The 21,526-nt window shown below is 41.9% G+C and overlaps 1 protein-coding gene across 4 annotated transcripts in view; it reads left to right on the top strand.

Moving 5' to 3' along the window:
- Positions 1-21,526, top strand: part of MOB2 (MOB kinase activator 2) — a 101,047-nt gene that overhangs the window by 61,704 nt on the left and 17,817 nt on the right. The window contains exon 1 of one of the 4 annotated variants that reach the window (XM_083588106.1): positions 7,251-7,487. The exons of the other annotated variants lie outside the window; for them this stretch is intronic. Coding sequence (XP_083444232.1) covers positions 7,378-7,487 — 110 coding nt within the window. The 5' untranslated portion in view covers positions 7,251-7,377. Of the gene's footprint in view, positions 1-7,250; positions 7,488-21,526 lie in introns of those variants that run through there. 4 annotated transcript variants of the gene reach the window in all.

Here is a 21,526-nt window from a genome sequence, read left to right as displayed (position 1 = left end):
TCCACTTGTATGCAGGAACACATATACTACTCCTGAGGTGTCTACTTTTGTTGTTGGCATCTGTCTTGGGAGACAGTGGAGGAATATGCCTTTGGGGGTGAACACAAACCGTTGGAAGAATTACAGATCCTGCTATGGCTATAGAGACTGATACCATGCCTGTTCCCAGCTTCTGTCAGAAGCACTTGTGGAGGAAAAGGAGAACATTCACACACTTGTTATTAAAATTTGTAAACCGCCCTATACCCACAGGTCTCAGGGTGGTTCATGGGAAAAAATAACGATATATGTGTATATGAGGGGAGGTACCAGATGCCAGTGTTCATTTGATCCAGTAGTACAACAGCAAATATTGTCAGCCTTCCACAGAGCGCAACATCCAGTTATATAAACCATAAAAAATGTAATATATCCTCCCCCTTGATGCAAGTTAGATATATGACTCTCAGCCATTTTCTGTGTCAGGTTTTTTTTTTTTTTTTGACACATTACTGTGAAAATAGAAATTGTGCTGTGAAGAGGAAGGGTTATGCTGTGTGAAATGAGCAACTGATACTGAGTTAATTGAACTTTGGAGAACCCTCTTAAAACGGGATCTAAGATTAGGGCTCCAGGAGCAAAGTTCAGTGCTTTCCTTTTAGATGGGTTGCATTGCTTGGCAATGCATTTCAACTTCAAGGATTGAGGTGTGTGAGTGTGCGCGCGCGCGCGCACACACGCACACACACATGTATGTCCTGACATTAACATTGCATAAATAGCAAATGTGCTAAATGGTGGCTAAAATATGCACCCCACAGCTTTTTGATGAGGAGTAGTCAGTAATACTCCTCTTCCACCAGTATTACTAATTCTCATTATTGAGAGCTGGTGTAGTAGTTAGAGTGTTGGACCAAGGTGGGAGTGGGAGACCCAAGGTTCAAATCACCACTCAGCTGTGAAGCTGACCGAGTGACCTTGGACCAGTCGCTGGCTCTCAACCTAACCTACCTCACAGGGTTGTTGTGGGGATTAAAGGAGGAGAGGGGGAACCATGTACACCACCTTGAGCAGTAAAAAGCAAATACAATAATAATACAAGTCCTTTAAGTATCTTTATATACTAGCAAAGAATAAGTATTATGCACCAGTAGTAATCAATCAAAATAATTATCTCCTTCCCCAAGTGCTTAGCTATGGCTAAAGGCGTATGAAGAAATTATGCTTGAGTGGGCAGAGCCTGAAAAGAAATTGCATCATAAGTAACAAGCCACCCAGGAACTGCTGTCTGCATTGCCTCAGTGCTTTGCAAGACGTGCACTTGAATTGTGGGAGGAATCTGTTATACTAATGAAGAACTAGATTAACTTGTCTGCTGTTTGTGAGAATATGCTTATTTGAAAGTTTGATATTCTGTGCTGCTGCTTGCTGCTGTATCCCATCTGCTTTCATTACTAAGTAGCCTTTCTTACTACTAGAAGTGGATGATACAAGAATTTCTACTGTTTCTTTTGGGCTCAGAATTACTGTGGTTTCAATATGTGTTTAGTTGTGTCAACACTTCTGTTCAAGAACAGAATTTCAAAGTGATATTGTGATATGGTGAGCACCTACTAAAGCAAATTTAATGCCCCCCCATCACCTAACAGTTGTTGGAGTCCTCCCATGACACCTGGCGTGTGCTCCCTGCCCCCAGCATTCCAGCACCTGCTCTGCGTGCAGAAGGAGACCTCCAGGTCCTCCATTAGGAAAAGCTGCTGCTACAAGATGTGACATAGGGATTGGAAAATGAGCTGAATGCCTTCACACTTTTTTAAAATGGATATTTTTGGGGGCCTAAAGTACCAGTTTCAGACAGGAAAAGGAGGCACAACTCTCCCGAATTATGAGTCAGAATCCATCAGGCAGGGGAGTGAATGCATTTTTTAAAAAGCCAAATATGGTAGCTGTGACAGACAATGGTCTTCAACACCTTCAGGCATTTGTTGTTCAGTATACTTCAGTCTTTGGATAGGACAGACAACTTTCTCAGTACTGTAATTTTGTGTAAATTGTTTTCCCTTTTTACTTGCTGCAAGCGTGAAGCCTGCAGCACTTTTTCAGTGAAAGCCCTGAGTAGAAGCTTAAGTAAGAATAGTATTTCAGCAGTTTCAGAAGTCTAAAATATTTAGCAGGCATGTTTGGTTGGGCAGTAGTACAACAAGCACGATGAAGTGAAAAAAGAAAAGGGCAATTAGCAGTATCAAGACATTCATTATGTTAGGCAGGGACACACTGTATGAATAGGTTGCAAGTTAAATTAAATTGACTTTGCAATTAAACCCTGCAAACTTTTGTTTGTCTCAAATGCTGCACTGTATTCTTAGTCAGAAAAATGAACTCGATTCACTTTAATTTTGAGGCAGAATTGCTTTTTCGAACATTTTTCTCCAGGCATCCTGATACTAATATTCTCTGTGGTGCTCACTGAATACTTGGTTAACAAACGGTTGCTCAATTAGCTATTTATTTGCCTCTTTCTATGGTCATAAAAATAAAGTGGTTTTGTAAACTCTCAAAGTGTTATTGCTTATTAATATTTCCTTGCTGTTGAATAGGTTGTCATTGTTGAAATTAAACAAAGCTCCTGCTGTATTTGGTATAGCAATGCATCTAAACTGTCTGGAAAGTTTTTCATCATGTTGCACTTGACATTATGTCTGTGTGTAAATGGCTAAGCAAAGGGATTTCCAACATGCATGAATTTCTGACAGCACTCCTACTGTTGACACAAAATGGGGATGCCCATGCTTACAGTGCATCACTCTCAACTTTAACACGGGTTTTCCTTCCTTTACTTAGCCACAGGATAGTAAAGGATTTAGGAACAACTGTAGAGCTTAATACCCTGAAGGAGCAAATGGGTAAGCTTAAGATGTGTGTGTGGGAAATGAAGTGGCAGGACCTGAACAAGCAGGTTGTGAAAACAACACTATCATATTAACCTTCCAGTTAACAGCCTTGCATATTTCAGGCAGATTTTGCCATTATCTCAAGATAAAATATTACTTCAGTTATGCTCTCAAATAAGCACTTGCACTGTGAACCAAATGATACACCACTTAAATGGTGTAGGTACTTTTTTTAGTGGTGATTTTCTTAACATCTAAATGGACCTATGCTCTCTAATGATTTTTTGAACGCTTCCATGTTACAATGTGCCTATATAAAAGTAGGTGAATTACTGCTTAAAATTGCACTTCACGTTTCTTTCTTTTATGGAGTTGGAATGTTGCAACTGACTAAATTTAAAACAATAGTAGCATAATTCCCAAAATTTAAAGCGAAAAAACACCTACCCAGAATGGAAGGGAAAATGGGGAGAAAGGTGATGGTACACAATAGGATTCTTTCAAAGTGTGTAAATTGAGTTTTAGGTTTAAGTTTGTGGATTTTGCTATCTTCCTGCTTTGATGTGAAGAGTGTTTGTTATTGCTACGGCCTTGAAAATGCACCTACTTGGTAAGTGCGTTGAAGTCGAGATTGCAGATTCAATATATGAAATCTCTGTTTATTCAAGAAACATCGGCATTAGATCCATTTCAGTCCGGTTTCTGTCCTGGTTTTGGGACGGAGACGGCTCTGGTTGCCCTAACAGAGGATCTCCGTAGACAACTGGATCGAGGCGGGTCAGGACTGCTGATCCTTTTAGATTTGTCAGCAGCCTTTGACATGGTCGATCATGATCTTCTGGACCACCGCCTCGCAGACGTGGGGATACAGGGCATAGCCCGTAACTGGCTGTGCTCTTTTATCTCTGGTCGGGGACAGAGGGTGGCACTAGGGAGGGAAATGTCGTCGCGCCACTCCTTGGTGTGTGGAGTGCCGCAGGGTGCAATTCTCTCCCTGATGCTTTTTAACATCTTTAGGCGCCCCCTTGCCCAGATTATCCGGAGCTTTGGGCTGGGCTGTCACCAGTATGCTGATGACACTCAGCTCTATCTGCTGATGGATGGCCACACCGACTCGGCCCCAAACACACTGACCAGATGCTTGGAAGCTGTGGCTGGATGGTTTCGTGGGAGCCGATTGAAACTAAATCCTTCAAAGACAGAAGTCCTATGGCTAGGTCGGGATGGCATGGGGATGAGGGACCAACTCCCTTCTCTTGCGGGGGCCCAATTAGTGCCATTGCCTTCCGTTAAGAGTTTGGGTGTAATCCTTGACGCCTCCCTTTCCATGGAGGTGCAAGTTACAGCAACAGCCAAGGCGACATTTTTCCACCTTCGCCGCATCAAGCAGTTGGTCCCTTACCTTTCCCGCCCCGACCTGGCCACAGTGACCCATGCAACGGACATCTCCAGGCTTGACTACTGTAATTCGCTCTACGCGGGGCTGCCCTTGAAGCTGTCCCAGAAACTCCAGTGGGTACAGAATGCTGCAGCGAGGCTCCTCACGGGGCCTCTGCCATGGGAGCATATTCACCCAGTGCTTTTCAAGCTGCACTGGCTCCCGGTGGAGTACAGGGTCAGATTTAAGGTGCTGCTTTTGACCTTTAAAGCCCTTCACGGCCTAGGACCCTCGTACCTACGGGACCGCCTCTCCTGGTATGCCCCACGGAGAGCCTCAAGGTCCATAAATAACAACACCCTAGTGGTCCCAGGCCCTAAGGAAGTTAGATTGGCCTCAACCAGAGCCAGGGCCTTTTCAACTCTGGCTCCGGCCTGGTGGAACGCTCTGCCTCATGAGACCAGGGCCCTGCAGGATCTGATTTCTTTCCGCAGGGCCTGTAAGACAGAGTTGTTCCGCCTGGCCTTTGGCTTGGAGCCAGTTTGATTCCCTCCCTCCCTCTCTTTCTTTTTTCTTTTCCTTCTCCTCCTGCGATGAGGCTACATTTTAATATTTTAATGTTCCATTATTTTAATGTTGTATTTTATTTTTAAGTTGTAATCATTCATCTTGTTTTTATTATTGCTTGTAAGCCGCTCTGAGCCCGGCCTTGGCTGGGGAGGGCGGGGTATAAATAAAAAATTATTATTATTATTATTATTAACACCCCTAATTGTACTGGGAGTAGATGAGCCCCCTTGAAGTGGAAAATGAGTCACATAATCTGTCTCCTTGGCTTCATATGAAAGGGAAGATACAGACTATTTTCATCATCCTATTTGCTCAAAGAGTAGCAGAAGGTAGGGCTGGACGATACTTGCTTTCTTACATCAAAATACAACACCAGCTAAGCATCACAAAATGGTGGTATATTAAAATGTTGGAAAGGATGTGGGAAGGAAGAAGGCAGTTGTCTGCCATGCAGGCAGTTGACCGTGCATAGCTTCTGCCTCTTCCAAAGCTGCCGCCTCCTCCAGCACCTTCCAGCCCGTGCTAAGGCAGCTGAGGCAGGACTGTGAATGCTCCGTTCAGGCACCTGCCTCAGCCGGTGCCACCTTATAATGGGTGGGGCGGCAGGGCGGATGGGTTACCTCTTTTTCCTGGGATGAGGAGGCAGCCCATCCCCCCTCTGCAAGCCAAATTAAGGGGCGGGGCTTGAGCGGAGGAGAAGTGGGTGGTTTAAGGAAGCCTGCTTCTCAACTGAACAAACCTCCAGCTCACACAAGCCGGAGTGGAGGCTTTGTTAAACTGCTCTGCTGAGGCATGGTCAGCTGCACACCCGTCAGCAGAGCAGTTTAAAGAAGCCACCTGCCCGCATGGTACCTCTGAGGTATGAGGGCCAGAGCATGCTGGTGGCTTCACCCGTTGTTTATTGCAGGTGAAGCAGCCCATCGCTCTCTGGCCCTCATACCAGTCCTGCCTATTAGAAGGTACCATAAGGAACCACCCATATGGAAAAGGAATCTATCTGAGCACTTTCACATGACCTATCTTTATTCAGTTTGCCCCTGGGGCAAACTAGATTTATGCTGCATATAATTGGAGACCCCTGCTTCCTTCAACATTGACTGCTTCACTAGACCAGAATTCCCAGCTCCATTACTATTCCCTTGTTTGTTTCTTTTTTAAATACTGTCCTGGGATGGGGGAGTGGGGTTGTCCAATGCTTCTGTGTTGCATATAAGAGTTGGAAGATGCTTCATTTGGAAATACTACTCCAGCCAGTTGCTCCTGTCTGGGAAGAACATGCATTATTATTTCAGTTTCCAGAACTAGTTGCACCTTTACTCCATTACTCCTCTCCTGATATGCCTGAAACTGAGAGATCTAGTGGAAACTAACTTCTCATTTGACCTAGACCCTGCTGTAGAGGCACACGTCCAGTATTGGTTCGAGCAGCAAAATGCTTACATGCTGGTATGAATGTACCCTTGGTATTTGAGGATGACATGTGTTTATGCTGATGTCTGCAAACTGCTACCTCCCCCCACCTTGTTTATGCTGATTACTTAAATCAAGTGTTTATAGGGTGCTACTGCTGACCATCATTAGTGGTTAAGGAGGAGTGAATTCCATGCTGGGCTTGAACATGTACCAAGTCTTTAACAAAAGTCTTACAGTTCTGGAAACTTTGGCAGGTACTATCTGGGAAAGGTACCATATCTTCAGGATTAATATAATCTGTATGAGCAATGGACATGATTCTGAAAATGCAAAGTGAATTCTAAATAAATTGGATTTATTTCAGCTTCAACACTAACTTTAATATGAGAGTAGGCTTTTAATTCATGAATTATGATTCCATACTGGGCACTTGGGTGTGTGTGTCTGTGTGTGTGTGTGTGTGTGTGTGTGAGAGAGAGAGAGAGAGAGAGAGAGAGAGAGATTCATGATTAGTACTTGCTGTGAATATTGCATCAAAACTGTTGCATACTTCGATGTATTAGTTATCACTCTCATAATTTGACTAGCTAGATGTACATAAAATTTTATATTGAGTTCATGCCTTATCTGGTGGCATGTATGTGTTATGAGATATTGGACATGGTCTGCTAGGTTCAGTACTTCACAGATCACAGAAATTGAAGTGTAAATGGGCTCCCTCCTCTCCTCTGTTCATGCAGTATCTCTGTAACAGGGTGCTTGAAAAAAGCTTGCTTATCCCTCACACTACTTCTCTTGTCCTGTTGCACAGCCGGCGCCAGTCTGAAAAGGCCAATTCAAATGCTTCCTTATTGGCACTGGCTCCTCAGGCTTGGCTTTTACTTAGAGTTTGTAAAAAGGAGCAGCTGTTTGTCTTTTCCAGCCTAGGTTTTTTTCCGGTTTCCTTTGCTGCTCTTTCATTGGCTGAGGGAAGGAGGGAGGAAGGGTTAGAGTGAAGTAAGCTGTGTAAACTCTGTGAATGTGGTTGGACTAGTTTTTTTGAGGAGGCAAGGAGAGAGAACTAGTAAAGCGTTGCGAGTCTGTACTGGCAGTTTCCAATTTCCCCCCTTTCCCCCTCACTTTCTCTCTCTCTTGTCTTTCTCCAACATGGTTGGGGATCATTGTAACCTCAGCGGCGAAAGACCAGTACTTGCCCAAACTCCCAAAACTGGATTAAGCTGCAAAATGGTTCTTCAGGCAGTGGGCAAAGTATTAAGGTAATAACTTATTTTAAACAATCTTCTTGATGTGATGGGGGAGAGAAGAAGCATATGTCGCATTCTCATTCTTTAGCTTGTTCGGCTATTAATTCACTTTGAGTGCAGACAGATCCTTATAGACATCAGTGGCAAAACTACAATTGATTTTAAATGAGGCAAGATTGCAGGTGATCATGTGAAGCAGAACAGTGTATTTAGAGCTAGGGTGTTAATAAATTTAGGTTGGATTTTAGTAAAGACAACAGTAGTTTAAGTGGCTTGGTCTTGCCCCAATTTTTCTGACTTCTGCATTCACTATTTTAGAATTTAGAATCAAAAGAGCAAAATGTTTAGAACTTCTTATTCTCTATGCACATCTGTGCTTGAACACCTTTGTTCATATGTTATTGGGCTTCAACTAAGAAATGTAAACTTCATGTATGCATATTGATGGTGGGGTTTTCTGGTAGAATTACTTAAGTAAGGCTGCAGTTCTGTGTACGCTTAACTGTGGAGTAAGGCTCATTGAACACAATGGGCATCTTCATTTTAAAGTGAAAATGCATATGATTGGGTTACAAGTCATTTTGGTATATAATTTGTTTTATTTTTATTTTTTGTTCATTAATGTGTTCACTCATAAGGTTTAATCAGGCTCTTGGTCCAGAGTTTGTAATAAGAATTTTGGTCAGACGAGGAGGTGTGTACTTTTCCATTGTAACTTCCAGAAATGTTACCACAGAAATAAAAATACCTTTCAGCAGAAGTAGTTCTTAAATCAAACATGAACATTTATTTAAGTTTGAATGTATGGTTAAATAAAGTGGTTAAAGATCAGTATCCACTGAATGAGTTTATTATTTTATCACAACTTGGTTTTGGTGAAGGTTTTGGGGCAGTTTGTCAACCAGAATATTATCCCCCACTTCCTTTCTTGCATTGTGCTGTCCACAAAAAAGTCATGGACATGTATTTATCTGCGTCCATGGGGTAAATTATATATTTGAAATGCATTTTCTTGTAAGTTACATTTTCCAGTTATTTGTAATGATAACACTGGTATTGACATGAAAGTGACGAACTCAGACTGCATAAGTGGGGTACTTGGCTCATGAAGAAAACTCTGAACTAGCCAATTAGCAATGGCAACATAGGTTGTGAGTATAACACTAATGATATGGTATGTGAGTATGATCACCTCACTGCAAGTTAAATATAATTACTACATTTTGAGGTGGAGTTGTGGCTTGCCTGACAGCGTTGGCTGCCATCTTTTGCTGAATCAAACTGCAATTAACAAAGATGGAAAAAGTGATGTCACAATGCAGTATTTTTATCATTAGTGACTACTGGACTCTTCTAAGTGGGGAGTGTGTGTGTGTATGCATGCTACAGGTAGACTTACATAATTGAGCAAGCCACTTTCAGCATTTCATTTTACAGGTTTCGTCTTGCCCCCCTCCCCCAATGAATAATCCAAAGTTGAACTTGTTTGGGGCACTTGGTACTTACTCTCTGGTGCATAAAGATATGATAAACTTGGGAAATGGCAAGCTCTGGGTGTGTGCTGTGCAGGAGGACAAGAAAAAGGTGGTGTTTGTGTGCTGGGTTTCTGCAGAAGCACAGAAAAACCTTAATCCAACTTCCTAAGAATACTACCTGTCATTAAGGAATGACAAGACCTAACCAGACTTCCCAGCCTTATGCTTGTGAAGTTACGTGTGAAAACATGTGGATGGTGTCTGATGAAATCTCAGAAGGCAGTGAGAGTTTCCGAGTAAGATTTCCAGGAGTCACAGGCAAGGCTTCAATGCCATGTATAGACTGTTGCTTCTCTTCATGTTAAGGATGAGGATAACAAATTTTGCAGAGCAAGAGATCTTCCTATTTGCTTAATTGGCAAAATTTGTTCCAAGTCACAGAAACCAGTATTTCTTGTCACGGAATTTGGGCTAACTTGGTGCAGAATTGTGTTCTTTGCATGTGTTTCTCTCCATCGGAAATTATGGACCTGAGCAAGAGTTATTATGAAACTCAAGAGAAGTTGGGGGGAATTTCCTTAGTTCCTTTGACTTTTCAAACAAGCATGGGAACCCATTTTTTATCTCATTTAAAATGAGTTACTCTTTATGTATTCAGATACTCACCTACGGTGCCAACAAAGAAAGGAAATAACCAATTAAATCTTTCCACATCTCTTTGCAATACCCTCTTCTGCATGTAATTATTATCAGTCAGCAGGATTGACTAATACAAGAGTTTAATAGCTCTGTTAGAGCAAATAGGCTGTGACTGAAAAGGGTGAATAGAAATGGGACATGAAGGAACAAGGCAACATTGGCTGCTCAGGAAAGGTAAATAAATGATAGTTTTAGATTGTATAATGGGTTTGTGTGTGGCAGGTGACAGAGGGTTGTGCCAAGAAGGATGAAAACAAATTTAACTCACTGAATAGTCTTTTTTAAAAATTGGCAAGTTGGCTGTGATAATTTCAAAGTGTCCTTTCAATTTGACAGGCTTTAGTCAGCTAGTTCACTTTAAGAACTGTGGAACCTAAACTCAGTAGAACAGTAACCCATTCATCATGCCATAACTGGAAAGAACTGCTTTTGCTATAATGTTTGCTGAGAGAATTAGGGAGCAGGCACACCTGGCTTTCCCATAGGAATGCTGCCACGTTTCTCAGGAAGCTTATTCAGTATTTGCTTTCTTACAAAGGTAGCACCACCTTTTACAATTATCCACCTCTTTGGTTGGTTTGCCTCTTTGCTGTTACCGCTCTCTGACTATCACTTAGTTGGGAGAAAGGTCATCAGGGGGTGTGCATGTGTGTGTAAAAACTAAAATGTTGCTTTACTTGAATTGCTACAGTACATCAGGTAGTAAGTTTTGTTGACAATATATCGTCTCCTCATCCAACAGTTTAGGTAGGAAGCATGTGCACATGTGCACGGTTTCATAGAATATCTAGTGTGGAGGGTCAATCTGGTGAAGCTTCTTCCTGGTTGTTAAAAATCCATTTCCAAGATCTACTGTTGTTGCATTTCCTTTTGCTGAAAGTTCATTATTCTGGAGAGAATTTTATGTGAAGTCTGTTTCATGGGCACACTTTGTGAACTGGATCATATCCACCAAGCCCATGATCCTTTTATATTTGAGTTTGTTTGCTTGTAAAACAAAAGCAAACAGTATTGGGACTGCTCACTTTCCAGTCATGGCTCCTCCTTATATTCTTTAATTGTGTTGCAACTTCTAGCAAAAGCATGAAAGTGCATTTGTGCAATTTGATTTAAGTTTATACAGTGTTGAGTTGGCTGAAACCTAGGCCCCAGTACTCCAAATTCTGCCCTTATAGCATGCAAGTTGCCATCTCAGTGACTTAGTCAGTTGTGCATGTAGATATGGCCTAGAATTTAACTTCATAGGAATGGTAGAAAAGTTAAATAAGGATTCTGAGTCACTACTATCAGATTACCGTATTTTTCGCACCATAGGACGCACCGGACAATAGGACGCACCTTGTTTTAGAGGGGGGAGAACAAGGGAAAAAAATTATTCCGCTCTCTGCCCAGCGCCCCTTCAGCGAAGTGGCAGGAGGCGCTGCGCAGAGAGTGGGAGAATTTTCCCCCTCTTGTTTTCCCGCTCTAAAACAAGGTGCCGTTTAAGGTGCGTTCAGGCGGCTACCTTGGAAGCCTGGAGAGCGAGAGGGGTCGGTGCGCACCGACCCCTCTCGCTCTCCAGGCTTCAGGTTCCTTTCGACCTGCTCTTTGGGGCTGGCGGGGGGAAGCCCACCACCAGCCCCAAAGAGCAGGTCAGGGAGCAGCGGAAAGGCGCAGCGGAGAGGCTCCTGCCATAGGCGCGCGTCACCTCTCCAGCCGGGAGAGGGTCGCGGGGGGCTGCTTTAGCCCCGCGCGCACTCTCCCGGGTGGAGAGGTGACGCGCGCCTATGGAGGCTCCTGCCATAGGCGCGCGTCACCTCTTCAGCCGGGAGAGGGTCGCGGGGGGCTGCTTTAGCCCCGCGCGTGCTCTCCCGGGTGGAGAGGTGACGCGCGCCTATGGAGGCTCCTGCCATAGGCGCACGTCACCTCTCCAGCCGGGAGAGGGTCGCGGGGGGTTGCTTTAGCCCCGCGCACGCTCTCCCGGGTGGAGAGGTGACGCGCGGCTATGGAGGCTCCTGCCATAGCCGCGCGTCACCTCTCCACCCGGGAGAGGGTCGCAGGGCTATGGCGTCTTCGCTCCATAGGACGCACACACATTTCCCCTTCATTTTTGAAGGGGAAAAAGTGCGTCCTGTAGAGCGAAAAATACGGTAGTAGCCATGGGTAAGGAACTGGAAGCTATGTAGATCCCTGAATCCCAGCTCTGACTAGTAGAATCCCTGTTGATCCTGACCATGTACACATTTCTTCCGAGTGTATTTGCAACACCATGATCATGACATTTTTTCCTCTAAAGGATATACACATTTTGCTTCCTTGAATTATGTATTCCGTAAATTGTTAGGTTGAATATAACTAAACTGGCAATCCTTTTGATTAAAGTCTTATCAATCTCCATCAATTTTACAGTGCAACTAATGCAACTAATTTTAGTTAGGTGCTAGAGAGAAATTAAATGTTTTTATAAGAAGTTCAGCTTCTTTTTATAAACAAGTCAGTTGTGTAATACTACACATACTAGCTCTGAGCAATGTTTTGTTTGCAGACTAGACCACTTTTATCTCTAATGGACCAAGTTCAAATTTTATAAGCTTCGGCAAAATAGCTTCTTAATCACAGTATGAACTACTCTGTAGACATTGCTAGAAAACAGATCATCTTGGAACTTGTTTAAGCAGAATTTAAGATGGGTTGGAGACTACTGGGCAAAAGGCAATTTGGGAGCTCTCTGAACTATTTTTGTCTTGCTCTGTTCTTTTCTCCAACTTTCCATTTGACTAAAATAGTGTAGCAGGGAAAACTTTTGACGGAGAGCAAATTATTGTCTGCAGCTTGAGTTGAGTGTCTTTTAATTGCTTCAAACTGAAACCTGATTGTGTCTTATTCAAAATACATCAAGTAGCATTTGTCTCATTAGGTCTTGGCAAAAGGTTGGCAGAAAGGCAACATTTATTCAGGCCTGTCTGGCAGAAATGTTTAAGCATCAACCTGATTGGTCGATGATAAAGTACATGTGTATATTCTGCGCTTAAAATAAAAATTGTGCTCCAGAGTAACTGTTGAGATACCAGGGTTCAAATCCCCACTCAGCTATGGAGCTTACTGTGATTACCTTGGGCCAGTCACCATCTCTTAGCCCAACCTACTTTACAGGATTGCTGTGAGGATAAAATGGGGAGAACCACCATGTAGGCAACCTTCAACTGCTTGGAGGAAAGGTGACATATGAATGTAATAACAACTAAATAAATAACACTACATAAGAACACCTGGATCTATGTATGTACTTTGCATAATTCTGCTTCTAGGGCTCATGATGGAAAAAGTATAAGGGCTGTGTGGTACACTTGAGTACAACTCCATGAACTTGGGAAATCCTGGCCCAAATGTTTTAATGGTGATAAAAGTGAGTGTGTGAGTGTTTCTCAAAGATGCTCTGTCACTTCTTTAAGAATGGACAAGGACTCTAAAACTTATTCTGTTTTTAAATTACGAATTTAGTCAATTTTTTGAGTTATACTGATGTGTAAAGGAGAATCAATATGGTACTTACGATTGTCACATATGATTGTCACATCATTTTATCCAAGGTGTAATGTTCAATTGTCAGTTATATTGAAAGGGAATATTTCTAATCCTGTTAAAGATGCAGGCTGAAGCTTAGTTTTGAATTTAACAATAGAAGCCCATGTTCCTTGTTAACTATTGATTAAAAAGAAAACTAGTGTAAAGTTATTTTCACAAAGCTGGTTTTAAATTGTTGAGAGAACCTTTGGCATTGGCAGAAAATTTTTGTCCATACCTTTTTTTGGGAAACGTCAGATCCTATTAATGCTTTAAGCATAACATGTTTTAATAAGCATAACATGTTTTAAAATTTTAAACAATTATATCTTTAAAATTATGCCAAACTACTTGTATATAGTGACATATATAGCAGAACTGGTAGGCGTATTCTTTAATTACAGTACACATGGAGAGATTTCTTAAATGTATGAGCAGAGAAGTGTGGGATCTGTCACCCTTGTTCCTAGTTCTTATAGTCTGGCCAGCACTGGGTACATAGGAAAATGCCAGCGTACTTGTGCATACATGGAAACCATTTACCAAGTGTAGAAATGCTTGCTGTTTACAATGTTGTTGAATCAGTTGAAAAGGAATGTTGAAATTCCACTTGGAGAAGTTAGTTTGCAGCATGCTGAAAGAGGGGGAAAGTGAACTTTTAGATCTTGCTATATTATCAGAATAGTTTGGAGTGAGGCTCTCTTTCTTGCACAGTAATTTGTATGCATGTACTTCTAGCCATTCCTGCAGTATTTCTAAAATCTTCTGTGGCTTGTCCAGAAACAAAATAGGTTTAATTTGACCTTGTGCTTATGAATGAGGCAGAGAGGTTATACTGCAGTTACCATTCAACGCTGAATTGGATTTAATGGAGCAACATTGTCCTGCCAGCCAACTCACCAGTTAAAACTTAGAACCGGATAGAATTGATGGTGTTTTGAATGCCAGTCCCAACAAGCTTCAAGTGTAGATGTTATTGTTTGCTCCAGTAATGGACTGAATTTTGACATACTGTTAGCAAGGCATTATGTGCTGAAAATTGTACACACAAAGTAGTTAAGGGGTTAAAAGGTATTATAATCTCTAATTTGAAAGAGTACAAAAAGGGCATCAGGCAGGGCAGGACCCTTTTATTTTCAGTGAGGGCGAGACACAATGAAGTGAGCAAATGTGGAAAATACCTGGTTTCTTCTCCACTCCCTCAAAACAGAAACCAAATCTCTTCATCGCAGAGCACTTTAATGCATATATGGCTTTTCTGGCAGGACAAGGCAAGTCTGAACTAAAGACAGACCTTTTGCTGTTCCTTCCCCCCAGGGAACTTAAAACAGAAATAAGACTGATTGAACTCAGCTGACGTGTTGTGCCGTGTTGAAAAATATTTATCCTTCAGAAAAGGGCTCAGCTTTGCGGAATGACTGTTCTGTGAACTCACTCACTGATGGTGGTGGGTGAACGTGGTCATCTTAGCATTCCAGCATAGCACTATTTTTGCTTGCTTAGTTTATTTTAGAATACTTATATTTTGCTTTATAGCCTAGAGAGGCACTATTAGTGGATTTAAGAAGATCCTCACAATAGAAGTCACATTCAAGTCTGGTACCAGGAATATTAATAACATGGTGTTCCTGTGGTGCCAAGATGATTCAGGTGGCATTTCCTGCCCTCTTCTTTGGTGTTGTCCTTCACTCTCCACCTACTAGGGAACAACTCCCCTTGGAGTGAAGCCAAGCAGCTGGAGCTCACTTAGCCCATTATGAAGGAAAGTCCCCTAGTGACATTTTCTAACGTTCATCCTCATGGAAGCATTTCTGTAGATTGATGAACTGTGAGAGTGTTTTCAAACTGTGAACATGTACTTGCTTCATTCATATCCTTTTGTACTTTCCTATCTGTGCTTCCCACTCTGTCGAATTGCTATGAATTGCTGATTGCAGCTGTTGTGCCCTTTGTGTCTGTACATTCCTCACAATACACCTTCCTTTGACTAATGAAATAGTCCATGCCAGTTGCACTTTTATATAGGGGACCTTCTCCAACCTGGTGCCCTCCAGATGTTTTGAACTTCAGCTCCAGCAACCTAAGCCACCATAGTCCAGTGGTTGGGAATGATAGAAACTGTAGTTCAAAACACCTGGAGGGCACTTGGTTGGGCAAAGTGACCAGGTGAAAGATTCCATGGCATAGTATTTCTTCTAAACAACAAAGCTGCCTTCATTCCTGGAATGTTATGGCATATCTGGAGATGACTTGTAGCCTTGAACACTCTGAAAGTAGTTTTCCATTGTAGATAGATTGACACGTCACATTGGCTCCCCCCCCCCCCCCCGTTCATCAGCGACTGTGTGTAACCCAGCTCCATTCTTCACTCAGCCGGGGGGAGGGAGGGAGATGATATTAATGATTCCTTGAATGGGGCCTATTTCTTGTTATGGGCATCTTAGGACTATTATAGTTTTTCTCCCCCAACCCAACCCCTCACATTTTTTTACCACCTAGCACAGTATTTTGTGACATTTTTGTTGGCCTAACAAAGGTATTGCCAAATATGGATTTGGGTTGAAAAGCAGGATTAAACTGACCTTGAAGTGAAGATAAGCAAGCAGAGTGGCCCCCTAAAGACCTACTTTTGGCCCTGTGCTATTAATGTTTCATAAATGATCTGAGCTGAGTCAAGTTTCTTGATAATGCCAAATTATTTAGAGCCCTTAAAAATTCATATGGCTGCAAAGAACTCCAAAACAATTTCTCCAGACTGGCTGAATAGGCAAAAAGAAAAAAGAAAGAAAGAAAGAAAGAAAGAAAGAAAGAGAGAAAAGGCAAATGCGGTTCAATGGGCAAAGTAATGTGCATTAGGGCCAAAAATCCTAACCACACATCTACTAACAGGGTCGGAAAGTATATTGAAAATCTGGCATAAAAACAGATATTGGCAGCTAAAGCAATTAAGGTGATGGTGCACTTTCCCTGTATCGGGGTGGGGAACTTGTGGCCCTGCAGATGTTGCAGGATGCCCACCACCTCTCCCCGTTAGCCATGCTGGAGCTTTGCTCTTTTGTGAAATGTGTTCTACCCACTTTTCATTATAAAATAAGACTACTTTTGGGGGCCTAACCCCAGGTGGCTTGCATATCATAAAAGCATAATACAATTCAAAGCAAAATTAATGGCTTAAATGATGGCAGCACAAAAATATTTATAAGCATAGGTCAGTTGATCCAGCTGTTAAAAACCCCAGCAAGTCACAAAACATGTATCTAAGCTTATAAAAGGCAACCAGGAAGTGTAGCTACCGTATTTTCCGCTCTATAAGACGCACCAGACCATAAGACACACATAGTTTTTGGAGGAGGAGAGCAAGAAAAAAAATATTCTGAATCCCAGAAGCCAGAACAGCAAGAGGGATCTGGTTTCTGGGATAGCCGCACGCAGCCTCTCCCGCTCCCCCAAGCAGTGGTGTAGCGTGGGGGGTGCAGGAGGGGCCGGCCGCACCAGGCGCAACATCTGGGGGGGCGCACACTCGCACTCGCAGCTCTCTGCCCCTACTAAAACCCACGGGTTAGGGGGCGCAAATTACTTGCCTTGCCCCGGGTGCTGACAACCCACGCTACGCCACTGCCCCCAAGAGCCGCACACACGCTCCACGCGGCTCTTTAAAGGGAGCGCTGAGCCGAGCGTCCCGCCTGCATTCCCTCCATAAGCCGCACACACATTTCCCCTTACTTTTTAGCAGGGGAAAAGTGCATCTTATAGAGCGAAAAATATGGTAGATTGAGCTTCACATGTTTAAGGACAGTTGTTAGGAAGGCACAGTCTCTGTGTTCCGCTTGTGGATTTATTGAAAGCATCTTGCACTTGTGGATTTATTGAAAGCTTCTTGTTTGCTGCTGTTTGAAAAATGTGTCAATTTAGATTGGCTTTTTAAAAATGAAACTATGTAACTCCTTACTGTGTAACATGTTCCTCTTAAGCATTTTTTTGAAGACAGTTTGGAAAAGCCCTGTCCATTCCTTACATAGCTGCAAACCTTTGCATAAGTGATCTACAGGGCAAAAAGTGCTCTTGTAATGGTGCCCCTTCTAATCACTTGATGAAGAGTAGAGATGAATCCACACAATCATATACTCAAGATGTAATGACAATTATCGAACTATAACATAATTGTATAAGAAGCTTAAGGCATTATTGGTATCAGAGAGAAAGGGTAACAAAACTGTATGTGGCAATGTCTGTACATGTACATATGTGAACATTTTCAGCCATGAATATATCTGAACCTCCATGATGGGATTGTTTGTAACAGTAACATGTTCCTCATTTCTGTATCATCATAAATGTGTACCTGTTAGCCAGCATGTGGGCTATATACTTGATGAGAGGCGGTAACGTGATCTCAACGATGAAATAGATTGTGTAAGCTGAGGTGAGAATAGTACCTTCATAGCTTAAATCAAATAGTTCTACCATACTAGTAACTTCATAATGCTGCAATTAATATTTATCTGATCACAGTAGTACAATAAATAAAACTTGCCCAGGGATGTGAAGGCCTGGGAATATTCAGGAAAACCCCAAATTTGTTGGGGTTAGGTTTGTGTTTTGTTTTGTTTAAAAAGAGACAAAGCCTTTTGTTTTTCCCCATAAAAATGGAAGATTTTGGGAGGATGAGACGTGAAACAATATATAAGCTTGTTTCAATATGGGCAAACCTTCAGTTTTTAGAAATCCATGATAAATGTGAAGAAGCAGAAACTGATAGTGATATAGCTCAGAAGAGGAGACTGATTAAATTTCATTGAGCCTTCCCCACCCCCCTTAATACTGACCTTTTAAGAGGAAGGACTAGGACACATAGAAAGTCTAGAACAACACATTTTGTCATGGGAATATATTGGGCACAATAATTATACTTCTAACAAGCCCAACTTTGTCTTCATAGCTCAAAGTTAAGTACATTTATTTGCACAGTGAATGCTGAATTTAGAAGGCAGAATTATGCAATAAGGTTATGGCACTTGTCATCCTTAATATGCTTGCCATGCTTGGGCACTGGCTGTGTTCAGTCCAGCAGCATCTGGAGCCAAGGCAGAGATTGCCTTTTAAGGGAAAGATCTGCTATGAGAATATGAAAGAAAAACTTTTCCCGGGCATGCAAGGAACTTCCTTCCTTCCTTCTCTTAAATAAACTATTAGCAACTTTTTAAAAAGGACAAATAGGGGTGGTAAATAGCTGTTGTTGCAGCCAACTATTTTTTTAAGAAAAAACTTTTGGCAGTCAAAAGAAGGCAATGCAATTCTCCTTTGCCCACAGCCAGCATATGACTGCAAAAGATAAGATGTAAAATGGGGTTCTGGGGTCAGGCAGCTTGGCAAGGGAAGCATTATTCACAAAGGGCTTGGTTGCCTTCTCTTTTGCAACCAACTGACCACAATAGAAGAATAGTTTTTCCCATACTTTTACCTTGCAGCTAGACCTTCTACAATGCGCTCATGCCTCCCAGATACAAAAGCTTGCAATAAAAAAGCACTTAAAAGCTGCTCTCATAAGGGAAACACTTATTCTTATTCTTGCTAATATTTTTCCTGCTAAAATATTGAAGATGAAATCCCAATATATACATTCTGGTACATAGAATTTGATGTGTGATGGGAAATTTGGATTTTTGAGGAAACCGCTTTTTAAAAAAATGACAAAGATTTATAACAATAAGTTTTGCTAATATGAAGTCTATTTATGTCTGTCTCTCATGGGGTTTGGGTCATGTTCTCCTACTGGTGTTCCTCTCTAGCATTGTTCTGTCCTTTCTGGTTTTTGATCCCCACCTGTTAAAATACCTGGGCTTGAATTGAAGCATTCGAGTTGGACACACACACACACACACACACAGAGAGAGAGAGAGAGAGAGAGAGAGAGAGAGAGAGAGAGAAAGAGATAAAAGTCAACTATGAATGTATCCTTTTACCTTGAGTATTAAACTTGAATTTTCTTGACACATTATTTGAATAATCTTGTGCCCTCTCACTACTGGGGGGGGGGGGAGATATTCCAATAAGTTATACTCAGATAGACTTAAGTGGTTGCCAAAATCTTTACCTTCTGCCTCATTAAAGTTATTTATATTTGAAGTATAAACCAATTCATACTGCTTAGAGCAAAGTAGACGTAAATATGATGCTTTCCCTTTAATATGTAAACATTTTAAAAGCAATTTAGTTTGGCTAAAAATATGAGTTACATTTAATGGGATTCGCCATCCTGAATTTGCATGAACAAGTTTGAGTTTAACATTGACACAAGACAGGGAAGCCATGCAAGCCCCTTGCTCACAGCTCCCTGTGCTCCCTATTTTAGTACAAAGCACTGGGTTCTGTGTGTGTTATATACAATGCACTTAGAAAGTATGTATAAACCTTCACGTTAATCATTCAAAGGTCTAATAAGGAAGATGTGCCTGGCTGCGCTGCAGGTAGGGCTTACCTGTCTCTTTGCCCCCACCCCTTCTCCCTGTTTTGTGCCCATACATATGCAGGCAAACATCTGGGTTGAGCTCACATCTTGAGCTAAGGAGCTTGCAACCCAACCTGGCCCTGGCCAATCAATTACTGTGATTATATGAAACATGTAAGCCCCGTGTTGAGAAAGTGCTAAATAGAGAAGCCCAGAAAAAGGACAGAGTAAGTTGTTGATTGAGAAGCAGTAACTGGTGGGAAAGAGCTGTAGGAAATTGCACATGTATTCTAGGAATTGAATGCACTGTGTAGATTATTAGTAGAAGGGGCAAGAGGTTAGGTTGGCTGGGAAGGCGGAGAACCTGTTGACTCTGGAACAAGAAAGACATGGAGCTGAGGTGTATGTGTTGAATTTTCAGCACTGTATAAAACAACTAGCTAAATCTGAAGCTGTGGCTCTCTGATTAACAGCTTATTCAACTTTACAAAAGTAACTAATATTTTGTTAAATTGTTGGCAGTGCTTGCTGACTAATCTAATTTACGGTGAACATTGCTTCCTACACATGGGGGGAATTGCATACCTGAAGTTACATGCTCTGTCATTCTCCCTCTTTTGTACTTTACTTCTGCAGCCATTCCACTTCTGAGACCCCACAGATATTATTGATCTACTGTTTTGTTTTAGCCATGCGTTTTGCTGGGTAGGGCTTACACTGTGTACTGCTACCACAGATTTATCTCTGGTCTCAGATGTGTAGGAGGAGATAACTTGCCTTCAGGCTTTTGAGAGATGCAATCTAGATTGTCTATTCTGTGTTGCGCTTTACCTTTCTGTTTTTCACATCCTACATTGGAAGTGGAGGATTGACTACCCCATTCACAAGCATCCCACAAAATGATATATCCCATAACAGGAACTCTTAGCATTGCCTTATATAGGCATGGACACCACTAGCTTAAAGTGGTTATTAAAATGCTACATGCTTTAGAGATGCTTGTAGAACTGTGTAGATTCCATGCAGTGCCTGAATAATGGATTTGGACATGCCAAGTGCTGTATAAAGGGTCATACTCCCTCTGTCCTTCTCTCTTTAATTGCTATAGTCTCCCTGACTATGGAACAGACATTTCTTCCCCAATCTATGTCCCAAAACAGTAGCAGACAAAATAGGCCCTACCATGGGCTATTACTATCCTTAGTAAGAAGAGCTTCAATTCAAGTACAGATCTCAGTTATTCTTACTTGATATATCAGTGGCTTTTGATACCAATGACCGTGGTATCTTCCTGCATCAGCTCTGTGAGATGAGTATTGGGAACACTGTTTTGTAGTGGTTCCAGTTTCATCTTCAGTGTCTGTTTCAAAGAACAGCATTGAATGATTGTTTCCACAGTTGTGCTGTGGCATGCCAGATCATAGGGTACCATTGCGTCCCTGATGTGATTTAATGTCTACATGAAGCCATTAGGGGCTGTTATTGGAAGATATGGAGCAACATGTCAACAGTGTGCTGATGATGGTGAGGTTGCTCCTGGGCTCAGTGGTGGGCTGGATGAGGACCAATAAACTGGCAACACAGAGGTGTTGTGGCTGGATCCAGAGTCTAGATAACTGCTCAATTGCCTGAAGGAGCAGGTTAATTGGGGTTTCTCTTGTTGCTAGAGGCTCAGCTGCAATTGTTGTTTTTAACTGTTTTTATATTTTCTAATTGTTTTTATATATGCAAATTGTTTTAACTGCTTTTATATATGTAACTGTCTTGTAAATGTTATGGTAAATCACTTTTGAATGCCTGATGATGATAACAATGGTATTTTTGTGTAGGGCCTAGGAAATGAAAGCAGACAGGTAAACTCTTGGTTGGGTCAAGAGCAAGCAAGA

Source organism: Podarcis filfolensis (genome assembly GCF_964270895.1).
Source record: "Podarcis filfolensis genome assembly, chromosome: 1".
NCBI classification, from domain to species: domain Eukaryota; kingdom Metazoa; phylum Chordata; class Lepidosauria; order Squamata; family Lacertidae; genus Podarcis; species Podarcis filfolensis.
The sequence above is the reverse complement of the archived record's forward strand: the minus strand, read 5'-3'. Positions and strand labels throughout refer to the sequence as shown.